General features: G+C 34.8%; 1 protein-coding gene across 1 annotated transcript; it reads right to left on the bottom strand.

The window, feature by feature from the left end:
* Positions 1–193: 193 nt before the first annotated feature.
* Positions 194–6,847, bottom strand: LOC100262229 (C2 and GRAM domain-containing protein At5g50170). The gene is made up of 9 exons (XM_002277635.5): positions 6,009–6,847; positions 3,843–5,051; positions 3,534–3,716; positions 3,165–3,448; positions 2,897–3,013; positions 2,280–2,542; positions 1,994–2,168; positions 963–1,235; positions 194–875 (listed from the first exon to the last, which is right to left on the bottom strand). Exons 1-9 carry the CDS (start codon positions 6,355–6,357, stop codon positions 663–665), a joined length of 3,066 nt encoding a protein of 1,021 aa, XP_002277671.2. The 5' UTR covers positions 6,358–6,847; the 3' UTR covers positions 194–662.
* Positions 6,848–13,252: the final 6,405 nt, after the last annotated feature.

Below are 13,252 nucleotides of genomic sequence, written 5' to 3'. Positions count from 1 at the left end.
TAGAGGAGCTCTCTTGAATAATGTAATCAAACAAACCAATGTTGAAATGTTCAAACTCACTAGTCCAGATGAAAAGTTCACCGAGCCTAATACAACATCAAATAAAGTAACTATCATGGAAAAATGAGTATTCTTCTATGTTGTCATTATTCTTTTATATATATAATTCATAAAATCTCACACAACACAACGGTTAGAAGAAATTACTTATTACATATGCTATATTTTTGAATAAAATCTTCAAATAATAAGGCTTTACAAGATTCCACTTGCCAGTCGACATCCATCAGAAAGTCACTAATTTGTCAGCTGGATCTCTCATCCCAGCACATCCCAATCACATAGATCTAGTCGAATAACTTGACCAATCAATAACGCTCTGTTTGCATTCGCTTTCCATGTTCCATTAGCTAAAATTTACTAGTTCATAATTTTTTATTGGATTATGGACTTGATAATATCATTTCTGAAACAGGATTTCGGGTTTAGAGTGTAAAAATCACAACTTAGGAATGCTTTATGATCACATTCACATAACACTAGAATACAAAAAATGAGGCAGAGAGTAAAAAATGTGAACCCCATTGATGGCTGTGAACTTTGAACACTATCAACCAGAAGTAGTTGAGCATCTTCCAACTGCTACCACTCTGCACTTCACTTCAGGGGGAACTATCTTGTGGGCAATTCAGTAGAGCCTCTCTCTCAACCAGTTCAATTATTTCCTTCAATCTACTCGTGAACTTTTCGGTTATGTTTCTAGTGATTCTCTGCTGGAAAACCGTGCTTTTCAGCCACAGTATCTCCATGTGGACCTCGCATTTACATTTACCAGGAGCAAGGCCAAAGTTCTCAATCTGGTACCTAAAATGTACCTGCATGGAGGAGAGGAAGATTTGCAACTGACAACAGTAAAAGAAGGAATCTGAAATCAAATGGATGTCCAAGTTGCAGTCACCTACCCGGAAATGGTCACCAAATGGGATATCGTGTAGAGCCATAACCTCATTCAGAATCCAACCATTGTCATTTCCAATAGGAGATTTTTTCTGTGTGCAGGTAACTTCCCCTCCAAAGATTGAGACATGGCGGTTGAATTTGAAACAGAGATGTCGTTCATATAGGTCAGGCTTTACAGTTTCCCAACCAGTAGCCTTGTAATTTAGATAGCCTGACTTTTCCATAATTTTGTGCTCCAAGTTTCCTCCATCAAACATTTCCATCAGTGATTTTATCTGCACCATTGCCAGCAAAGATTCAATGCCAAAAAACAGATACAATAAATTATGATACTAAATGCACCTGAGATAAAAATGAACCTAGTACCAGAATCAGGGAGAAGTCCCTTCTGATAAGCACAAAAAAAAAAAGGAGAAAAAAGAGGCTATGGAACACCTTGAACCCTATCCCAAAGACTGTACACATTGATTTTGGTTGATAAATACCAAACTGTAAGGTACCTAGAGGGAACTAGGCCTCTTCTTTTCTTTTTCAGTTTTGTGAGTTGAGGGGTGAGGGAAGGAAAAAAGCTTAGGGGTAGAGAGCTTCTGTTTTCTCTTATGTTTTTGTGGATATCAGTTCGTGTGGTGGGTTGGAGTAATAGCTTTAGTGCGGCAGTGTAGGAGTGTCCAATGCCAAATTCAGTAGTTCAGTTAAAGTAGAAACATATTAGGTATTTCAAGGTTTGAAATCAATCTCCAGTCTGTATATCCAGGCTTATGATTAATATGGACCCCAGCTCATGGCATCTTGACGCATAGTTCTTGTACCATATGATCTCCACAATGGAGCTCTCTCTGCCCACCTTCACCTGTGGCTGTGGATGGCAATTTGAAGAAGCACATTTACTCTCATTTTTTTGTGTTTCTCTGTTTATCTCAGCAATTTTTTTAATGGTGAAAATAAGCCAAAGGATGCATTTCCACAAAACAAATATCCCATAAGACTAAACAAATCAATGGAGAAGCAATTGGGAAGAGAATATGCCACTTACATCAATAGGGAGTTCCGCAGAGTAAACTTTGGACATCTTTGCCTCTTCAACATTGAAAACAGATCCAGGGTCTTCAAGAAGAAGAGAACTCCCATCTTCATCCTGCTGCTCGTCTGCAATTTGTGCTTTCTGCTCTGGGGTCAATGTTCTTGTTCTCCACAAGGCCATAATCGTCCTGTTAGTACAACACTTTTAGTTGAACCCTTCAATAAATAAAAATAACATGGAAATAAGAAAACCATATTCATTTTTGAGTACCAAGTGAAACATTATCCAACAATGCTACCTGCTGGCTACATTGAACGACACAAATGATTGAAAATAGAATTTCAGCCTTCCTTCTTCATCTTGAGACTTTGCACCATGCCTAGCATCAAGACCTCGACCTTTCCGCAGAATTATCACCAGCGAAGGGCTACCCAAAGATGCTAGGGATGGGGGATGAACTTGAATATCTTCAATATCCTCCCAAAGAAAGAAAAATTTGGTTTTGTGTCCAAACAAGTTGGCATAAAACCCAACAATTCTTGCAGACAGAAAGAGTCGACCCTGCACCAAAAAACCATCACAACCTTAAACCATGGAAACTTGAACATAAGAAAGTAAATCAGGTAATCAATACTATTTATAATTTTAAATGAAACATGTTAACTCAGGTGTTTGCACATAGCATGAAAATCTGCCATTGCTGTCTACAGACCACTTAGAATTGGGGCCATTTGTTTTTGCAAGCATTTAGATGATTGTATTTGTCTTCCTCAACAGGTGCTATAATGAGGACATGAATGCCTTCATTTAGCAGGTTGAATTCTTTACTGTATCCTTTAGTCAACATTAAAAACTACTAAAATGACCAATTTTAAGAGTTCATGTTAACATGATAGCCATAACCATTAGTAGCACCTGCAAAGGCACTTTTCGCTTCAGGTAGCATGTGAAGTCATTGATAAGAAATTCTTCTGGTGGCAATCCAAACAGTGCCAGAAATGTTGAATTCCTGTGAGGTGACTGGAGGGTTATCTGGAAAGTACCCAGAATGGAGTTAGGTTTATGTTATTCTGAGGAATAAAATCAAAGTGCAAAAAATATCTATACACCATCAAGATTGCAAATTCCAACATAGATTACTACAAAACAGATAAAAAAAAAAAAAAAACAATTGTTCATTTACCTTCTTTCCAACTTCCTTCTCCATCTTTGCTAAATACTCTTTAATTGTTTCAACTCCATTGTTATTGTCCAAAAAAATTCTCAAGTGTAACTTTGACTGTGATGACTGAGCAAGCTTTCCTTCAAGGGAGACCCACATGTCTGCCAGTTCTGTAGAAGTATGTCTTAGGAAATTGATTTCAGCATGTCCAAGTGAGGCTGCCTCATCAAATGGGCCATCAAAATCAAAAACTTCCACATCGAGCACTGCAGGAGGCTCTTCCATAGCATCAAACTCAAGTATCTCTGCAAGACTAATCCAGTGAGCCAAGGATAGGGAGATGATAATAAAAGAACGTCAAAAAAACACTAATCAAAACAAAAGGCATACCATTCCACTGAGGATCATGAGTTTGAAGCTTGACAGAGCTTGTTCTTGTTTTACCATTGCAGGTGAAAACCACATAGGGATCTGATAACCCAGTTGAATCCAAGGAAGCTAAATTAATCCCCTCGATCAATGCAACAGTAAGCACCCATCCATCACCTTGGGCTTTGACACCATGATCACTTCCTGTAATAGATGGACAATAAGAATAGATCCTGGTCAAAGGTTACAGGAATAACTGACTCAGAGTATGAAGCTGAATCAGATTCAAAGAAATTGAGAATATAAATTTGAAGTTGTATAGCATGTTACCTCTTTGGAATCTAGCTTGCACAAAATGTAATATCATGGCATAAACACGCTCCAATTGAATGACTAGAATTCCACAAGTGATAAGCTCCCCAAAACTGTCAGGTAAATCAAGACCACTGAATTCCAAGCCTTGTTGTTCACTACGAACAGAGAGTAGAATGTGCACCAGGATATAAATGACCATAAAAAAGGCAGAAACTACAGTGAAATTCCCGAAGTACTCAGTTGCCAACTCCCAATCTGACTGTTGCTCTGTTTGCAAAGTTGCCAACATCTGATCTTTGTCTAATGAATCTATGGAACCCAGCGTCTTAAAATTCTGAGCAAGCAGATTTGCAAACTGGTCAAAACTCTCCTTCAATCCCTGCCGAGCTCCTCCTTCAATCATGCCTCTCATTATTGTGTTCTGGGAAAAGCTCAGACCCCAGGACACTACAAGATGAGAGGATTCTTCTCCTGAAGATAGCTCCGGTCCAGGCATTATTTTGTAAAGCAACTCAACCTTGAATGAATTTCCATATGGAACATCTGGAGTATCCACATTTACCAAGACAGCAAATTCTCTACCATCTGCTTTAATATATGTTTGCTCCTCCAAGGCGTCAACAGCCTTGACTAATTTCGTTGCAGCTTGTGTATAGCTAACAACTCGTGTTAAACATGACAACGCCCCTGATTTCCAAGTCCAAGGCCCCTCTTTCATGTTTGTTGTTCTCTGAAGTTCTGCCAGATCTTGCCTGAACTGTGAATTGGGTGCAAAGAGAAGCATATTAAGAACTTTAGATGCCACAATATATGTCTGATCAAGAAGAATGCCCCCCTGCAGGTTCTCTGGCATTTCTTGTTCTCCATTCCTAGACTGCATCAACTCAATAGCTTCTTCAAAGCTACAACAGGAGGGTCGTTGTTCCTCTATGCAATCCTCATAATCAGAAGGTATACTGGATACCTCTGAGGAGTCATCCATTTTTGAGGTTTCCTCATTCTTACCAAGCAGCTTCTCTAAGCGGCTCGCAATAGCCTTCATCAACTGTTTCCCTTCTGGAACCTTCCAGGTTGAAGTGTTGGAGCTGACAATATCTTCAGATTCAACTAGTCCTTCCCATTCTTTGAAGTCCCTAGTTTTGACCCTTGAATGTGCATATAGGGGGTGATCAGCAGTAGTGTCTTGACTTCTTCCATGCAGAGAAATAGTAAGAAGAATTTTCCCTGCTTGGGGTAGGTCAAGATTTCATAAATATGGAATGGAAAAGTATCACAACACCGAAGCAAAGCACAAATCAATAAGTATGTACTGCCTTTAATGCTGTGAGACAGCTTTCAATGAGAAACTGAGCCAAAGGTTGCCAATGATGGTGAGTATTGTTTTATATATTTTTGTAATGACTTTCAATTATCATTGTTCACATCAAGTTTATTAAGAGTCTAAGACTCCTTTATTTTTCTGGAAATTAACAAGGGGAAGGAAGAAAGGTGCTAAAAATGAACCCTTATTAATCCCTAAAAAGCTAGAATGATGATCCTAAAAAGACCCCTTGTTTGAGGAAAAATACAATGAAAACCCAAGCTAAAAGAGCTCAATTCAAAAGCAGTTGCCTACTTTCTTTCCAGAAAATGAATTAAAACAACCTCATGTGAGGGAAGTCGGCAATCAATAATGGAACCACTATAGGCAAGTTTTCCGAATCATCAGCCTCAATTCACACTGCTTAATGATGTAAAGAAACGAAAATTGACTTAGCAACCAAATGGGGTTGTTCCAAACCCTACTCAAAACCTAATGAAACCAACTGAATTTCCATGGGAAGGGGGGGAAGGGAATTCCATGATTCATAATTTCTTCACAGTATACAAATTTCATTCAACTATATACAGTATCCACAAATCCAGCATTTAAATCCAGTGTATAAAAACATTATACAAACACACTTTTCAGAATTCAACCGAACAATGTCACAGTGCTTATTGTCATTCCTTTTTCTTGTTATTAGGCATGGAATTGGCTCCAATTTTTCATAATTATATAAACCCTAATAACATGGAAAAGTGCAATGCCCCTAATTCAACAACAAATGCAATTGTTCCACTCAAGGTTGAAGACGGTATAACCACAAAAAAAAAAAAAAAAAAAAAAAAAAAAACCAGAAAACAAAAACAAAAACTAACCATATTCCTTGCTGATAAATTTCCCACTTCTACCCCTTTCAAGAGAAAACCAAGTGGGCGGCAAGGTCTGATTCTCTTTTGCTAGCACCGCCGAAACAGGAATACGAACACGACCCACTAATTCATTGGAGGAGTTGAAGAATCCGGAGTCATCATCATGGTGAAGTACAGAGAGAATGAGCTCACCACCCACGTCATGAACCCTGAACGCAAACTCCTCATTCCAAACCGGGTTTCTGCTCCTCCTCAACACTCTAGTCTTGGACTTGAACTTCCCCAGCTGAAGCTTCACATAGGAGTCCTCCACACACAAGTCCCTACCCTCCAACACGTACGCATAAAGCCTCATTCCTGCAAATACTTGCAAACAAACTAGCACCCAAAAAGCACGAAATGCTGGTTTTAACAGGTGGTGGAATATGGGGAGGAGAGAAGTCTAGAGAAAACGTGGATGGGAAAACAGAGTGACACGCAGAGAACGGAAAGGTGTGGGAGTCTGAGAGTCGTTACTTTAGAAGACGGTTATCTCAGCAATGTTGTTTTGTACAGTGTTGGTATTCGAAATTCAATTTCCCAAACGGTTTTGGTTTGATCCGAGCTTGTGGGTGATGGCGCCAGGGAAGATTTTGACCATTTTGGTCGTGGGATTTGGGCTTTACTGTAAATGGGAAATCAATCTGCATTTATTGGAAATCGTGGGAGTTATCTTCTTGAGTAGTTGTGTCATGTGTGAAAGTTTGGGGAGTAACAAGCAACAAGGTGACGTTGAAGCATGATTTGGTCTGTATTTTGGGTTTGGTTCGATGGAATGACAGCCTCCCGCACACGCACCGCCTTCGGGTTGCGTGTGGGAAAAGCGAAATGGCATTTGCCATCGAGAGGTAGGGCGATTTTTGTTGGTAAAACCAAGGATGAAAATTTATTTTAACAAGAAACTTAAAATTCATCCAAACTCATAAAAATATTTTTAAAAAAATTAAAATAATATAATAAATAATAATAATATTTTAAAGTTATTTTTATAAAAAAATTGATATATATATATATATATATATAAAATTTATCATATTTATAATAATATAAAATGTGTCGATAAAAAATATGAATTTTATAAATATATATTTATTATTAAATTATATTAAATATTCTATAATAATATTATGATATTTGATTTAATATATTTAATATTAGAATGATAATATATTTAATTTTTGTTTTAAATGATATAAAATAAATGATGATTTTATTATAAAATTCTATATTGTCTGACCGAATTCAAGGAATCATCGGGAGGAGCATTTGCCATTCACTATCAGACTTTTGCTACCATCTCTCATCATCATAGTTTACAATGGACAGATCCTCTATACCATTTATGAGGGGGAGTTGGTTGGGGGAGGCCACCCCAATTTGACCACAACATACATTTTCTTTCCCAAGTACACCAAATAAAAATTCTAGAATTCTACCCAACAGCATTCTGGGACCAATTCCTCCTTTCCATTTATAGGGGGCTTAAAAATCTTTCTAGAAATTTAACTACACCATGTATTGAGTGTTGGGCCCATAGCACATACTTCATGTTAAAAACTTTGGACATGCCAGATCATCCATGTCAATGGAGCTGTAATATAATGTCAAAACCCTTTGGACACCTACAAATAGTTAGTACTAAATTACCTTTTTGGTAGGGCTTTAAAAGGTTTGAAAGTAATCAATTACCAAATATCTGTTCCGAGTAGTAGAACAAAATTTTAAAATCTTCAAAACTTAACTTTAAAACTAAGCATCCATCAACCAAAATCCATTATCCAATAGATTGCAAACTCAAATAATGCAAGTGCTAATAAAATTTTCATAATCTCAAAATCTCAACTTCAAACTGTCATAAAAAAATATTTAAAAGCTCAATATCTAAACAACTTCTAAAAACCAAATAATCCAAATGAACATAAACTTATAAACTAACAATGTCCAAAAATAACATCCTAAGCAAAATCCTAATGATGACCATTTCCTGACTTAGCCATCACTCCTCGCCCGAACTAAGGGTACCTGAAAAAAATTATCAACAAAGGGAATGAACTCAAAGCCCAATAAGGAACATTAATGCAATCTATGGATCAAATATTTCAAGTTCACTTGCAAAATAAGAGATATTATAACTAATTATTTTCATAAACCTTTGAGTCAGTTTTGCCAATACATTCAAAGCTTTTAATTGTACACTTTCATTTCTGATTCAAACATTTTCATATCAAATTTGATCAAAACATTCAAATTATTTATTTACTCTGGTCATCAAACATCAAATGGTGCCCAATTAGGTGAGACTTTTCAAATAGGTGGCTAGCTTCAAATTGTTCCTTTAAGGTGAACGGAACCAAACACTACTAGTACTAGTAACCTCTAACCAAATCCCTAGAGGCTGGAGTTCAAATCAATTACATTCCCCACCAAGAAATGTAAAAGTCAACTATTATATCCCGTTGACAAAGGCCAAACAAATTAGAGTCAAACACTTATTTCAATTATTCAAATTTGCAAAATATAATATCTCTACATTTCTCTGTTATAAACAAAATGTAAGGTTCTAACATATTTTTCATGCAAAACATATTTGATCCATGCATAAAACGAATAATAACTCAAAACGTTTCCAAATGATGTATATAAAATTTGTTTCTAAAAAAAACAACTGCATTAATTTCTCTTACCTTAAAAGAAGTCCTAAAAAACTTTGAAGAAAAATAATTCTGAAAATCTACTTTTCACCTAACAAAATATAAGAGAAATAATCATTACTATTTATCTAAAATTATAGGTTTGACAATCCTAAAATTTTAGGTATTCAAATTAATGTTTTTAATTATGAAAGATAATTTAATCTATTCCTATTTTAGAAAATTAATAAATTTATAATTCATATAAAACTTAATTTTTATTTTCAATTTATTTCTTGGGACACAACATAATTTAGTTAAACTACAATTTATTTCACTAATTAAATTTTATGCTACTTATTAACTTAATTATTATCATTAATCTAATTATAATACTATAAATTTAACTAAATTGTATGTCACCTTGTTTATTTATATATAGTTTATTCTACCACTTTCATATTTTCCAAACACAACTACCATTGTAATAGATATATAAATATGTACGTATCATCCACCCACTCACACACTCCACATGCATGCTTCTTATTATTAATAATATTATTATTTTTATCCACCCACTCACACACTCCACATGCATATATTTTATTATTATAAATATTATTATTTTCCTCATTCCTCTATCTTTCATTCCCACACGCATGCAACTTTTTTTTTTCCACCATTCTTCTAACTTCCAATGCACACGCGTTCTTTTTTTTTTTTTTTTTTTTCTCACCATTTTTCTATCTTCCAGTGCACACGTGTTCCTTCCTCTTTTTTTTTTTTTTTTTTTTTTTAATATTTTCTAATCATTCAGCCACAAATAACAATATATTTATTTACTTTTTTTTCTTTTTTTTTTTCTTTTTTTTAATAAAATTAACCCTAGCCTAAAATCAAAACCTTCCAAGGAATTTTTTTTTTCATCTAAAAAAACTTAAGATCTCCCAAATTCCAACAATAAATCAAAATCTTAAATTTTCCCTATTTTGATATTAAAACGAATTAAAAAAAATAAACTAACCCTAATCTAGATTTGGGTTTTCCAAAAGATATCTAATGTGTTTGAGATTAACCAATGAATCTAAATATTAAACTAGGGGTTTGAATCTTACATATGGAGATCTATTCTTCAAACCCTGAAATTCGACTCCAACCTTACGTTCTCTTGAATTATGCGAACAGGAACACTATTCAGAAAAGAACAAGAAAAATAGAATTTCTAATTTATACCTAGGATATTTATTCATAAAATTACATTTTTACCCCTCTTCCATTTTATTAAACTAATTAATTATTTAATTTAATTATTATTAATAATTTCCTAATTTATCCCTAAAAAAACTTGGGTGTTACAAGGAATGTTAGAACAAACTTCTCCAATAATTTTATTCTTAAATTTTTCTATGGCATCTTGAGTTTTCTTAACCTTCAATTGATCTTCTCTTTCAACCAGAGCAATCTCTTGTTTTAAGAGATTAACATGATTTTCCTTACCCCTAATCACTTGATCCTTTATGGTGTTTATATTTCTTTCTCTAGGTGGATTGGCAAATTCAAACAATATTTCCTAATCTAAGAGTTTAGTTCTTATTCCTTGGTCATCTACCCACATGGGAAAGATAGAGCTTAAGAAAGGGACTCCAAAGAGAGCTTTCTCCTTAAGGTCTTTAACAAGAATGAAGGTTTGCTTAATGCAAATGCCTTGGTTACAAATATGAGCATTTGACAGCTTATACTTAATAACAAGTTTTCTACCATTGGCTCCAAAAAGAGTTTGTCTGGTTTTTTCATAAAGCTGGGTAAGTACTAGACCTTCTTGTAAACAATTCAAAGCTGCACCTGAATCTATTAAAGCTATAATATCAAAGATAAATTTGTTCTTAATTACTATAGTAAGGGAAACTTCCCACATTTGGAAGATAACCTTATTAATAGTATTTAAGTATGCATTTATCTCATCATTATTGATTTGTGAAGATTCAAGAACTTCTTCAAAATCCCGAACTTTTTCTTTCTTGTGGTAAATACCAACCCTATTGATTTGGTTATGAAGGGTAAAAGACCCTAAGCTTGCAGGTTTTCTTAAGTTCTTAATATCTTCCTTATACTACCCTATTTCTCCTTGAAGGTCCTTAATAGTTAAAGTATTAAGCTTTTTCTCTTGACAGTCCCTATGATCCTTAATCCTGGAAGGTTCACTAGTTATCTTAATTGGTCTATTAACCTTTGTTTTAGGATAAATAGTCCTTTTAACCAAATTGATTCTCTTATGGGAAGACAGAGGTGTTTCCGGGATAGCAAAAGGCTGAGGTATTTCAGGGATAACAAGGTTATCTTTAACCTTTTGACTCATTCTATCAATGAAAGCTTGATCAATCTGAGGGTTTTCCTGGAATTTCTTAGAGAATTTAAAAGGCTTAAATAAAGGCTTATTGTCATTCTTAACAAAAGATTTCTTATTGTGATCTTGAGTTTCAATAATCTCATCAACTTTGTTGATTTGACTTCCAAGGGTTATGAGAAACATATTAGTGTAGTTGTTTTGTTCCATGATCCTTTTAATATCAGCTGCACTAGTAGTTCCTTTATCCTCTGGCTTAGTCTTAAAAGGTGAAGCTATAACTATGGTTTCATTAATATTTTTTTCTATCTTAGTTTCAGGAGGATGAATGGATTCTATAACAATATTGTCACTGGTTTTCCATATCTTAGTTTTTGCAAAGGTGTTATTAATACACTTACAAGGATAATCTGGATATTCCTCTTGTTTGAAGAGTTCAAACCAGATCCAAAACTTAATGTTTTTCTTTTCTTGTCTTAGGTACTCATAGAATTCTTCTTGGTAGAGGGTTCTAATGTCTTTAGGGATAGTGCTAAAGAACCAATCTTTCCTTTGCTTGTTGACTTCAGAATAGAAGTCCTTTCTTAAAAGATCCTTGTTGATATCAAAGTCCCCATCACTTAGGCTTATAGTGTTAATCATCTCGAAATAAGTAGGAGACATAACAGGGGACTCATCCTGTTGTGATTCTTGAGTAGACTCATTTTCCTTATTGCAAAATGGTTTAGCAATGTTGGTGTGACTTCTAACACCTGTTAGCTTAATATTCTTAGGATTTGCTAAACTGGAACCTTTTTCTTCCCTAGTGGTTCTAACTGGGATAGAAGAGCTTGAGGCTCTAGAGGGTTCATAAATTGAAACTCTAGAGCTGCTAGAATGACGGAAAGAGTTGGAAAAAATTAGATCCCTTCCTTCGTCGGGATATTGAACAATCTGTTCAATCATTTTAGATCTCTGCTCTATGGTTGGAACGGTATTAGCAAAATACTAATTTTCAAGAAACTCAACATCTCTCCACAAGATATTTTTGGGGATTATGAAGTTTGAATTATCTAGCATATCAAAGTAGAAGAGAGTAGTCTCTCCCTTAAGATTGGTGCATAGAGCTCTAGATCTAACGCTTGTGGTCATGTTTTTATAGGTAAACCTGGTTATGATGGAAACATGACTATTTCCTGGTTTGAACTTAAAGCCATGAGTCTTAACATGAAGAACAACTGAATCTAAGATATCAACATCTCTTAATCTAACTGTGAAGTTAGGGAAACACTGGAAATAAACTGGGCCATCATTCAGTCCAGCTTGGACTACACCTATAATAGAATCTCGATAATCGAGATGTCTATTATCCCTCAAACACATGATAATAGAGGTGTTTAAACCTAATCTTGTCAAAGGCTTAGCTACTACTTGAATCATACCAAAGTGTATGAAATTATAGCCATCTTTCTTATGCTTCTCAATAGACTTACTATCCAAGAGTCTAATGACTTGATCGTCTTGTTCTAAACTTACTGACATTTCAGAGGTTCTGATGGTATAGTTTGTGAAAAACTTAAAGGTTCATTTCTTATAAATTTCTTGATTAGACACCTTGGGTAACTTCCAATCATCTAAATCATTTTGGATCTTAGGATAATTGATTTCTTCACTATTTACAACAATATCTTGAGAATCAATGGATCTCCTAGACATGGTTCTGAAAATTGAACTCATTTTAGGGTTTTAATCTAGAGCCTAATAACAGATTGATAGACCTAATGAGACGTCACCCCAACCCCTTAAAGCCTTAACAAACGCCTATCCACGGCTAACAACGGGCTCAACCGGCAGGGCTCACACTCCTCGGCACATTGCTACTTATCCTAGGATAGCTCAAAACACCCAAAACAAACTCGACTTCCCTTCCTGTGGCTCCAATACCATAGACACCCAGGACAAGGTCATAAGCAATGAAAACATGAATTATGCCAATATATATATATATAGATAATATTAATAATATAAATACATAAGTGATATTTACTTTATGAATCTTTTACGTGTTTGTTTGTAACTTAAATATATATATATATATATATATAAATGTGTGTTAAATATGTTACTAATACTAACATTAGTCTGGCATGATTAGCTCATTTTGAACCTTAGATCATGGGTTCAATCCCATGCTTCTACACCATCGGTTGAAATGCAATCCTATATTGGTACAAAATCCAAAACCAATATTTAAA

The sequence above is a fragment of the Vitis vinifera genome, chromosome 17, assembly GCF_030704535.1.
Source record: "Vitis vinifera cultivar Pinot Noir 40024 chromosome 17, ASM3070453v1".
In the NCBI taxonomy this organism is placed as follows: Eukaryota; Viridiplantae; Streptophyta; class Magnoliopsida; order Vitales; family Vitaceae; genus Vitis; species Vitis vinifera.
The sequence above is the reverse complement of the archived record's forward strand: the minus strand, read 5'-3'. Positions and strand labels throughout refer to the sequence as shown.

Excerpts from the sequence above, each read along its gene's own strand:
- LOC100262229 (XM_002277635.5), bottom strand. The coding sequence starts at position 6,357 with ATGAGGCTTTATGCGTACGTGTTGGAGGGTAGGGACTTGTGTGTGGAG. Across the intron at positions 3,449-3,533 it reads TCATGATCCTCAGTGGAATG|AGATACTTGAGTTTGATGCT; the intron begins GTATGCCTTTTG and ends TTAGTCTTGCAG. Across the intron at positions 2,543-2,896 it reads AGCGAAAAGTGCCTTTGCAG|GGTCGACTCTTTCTGTCTGC; the intron begins GTGCTACTAATG and ends TTTTTGGTGCAG.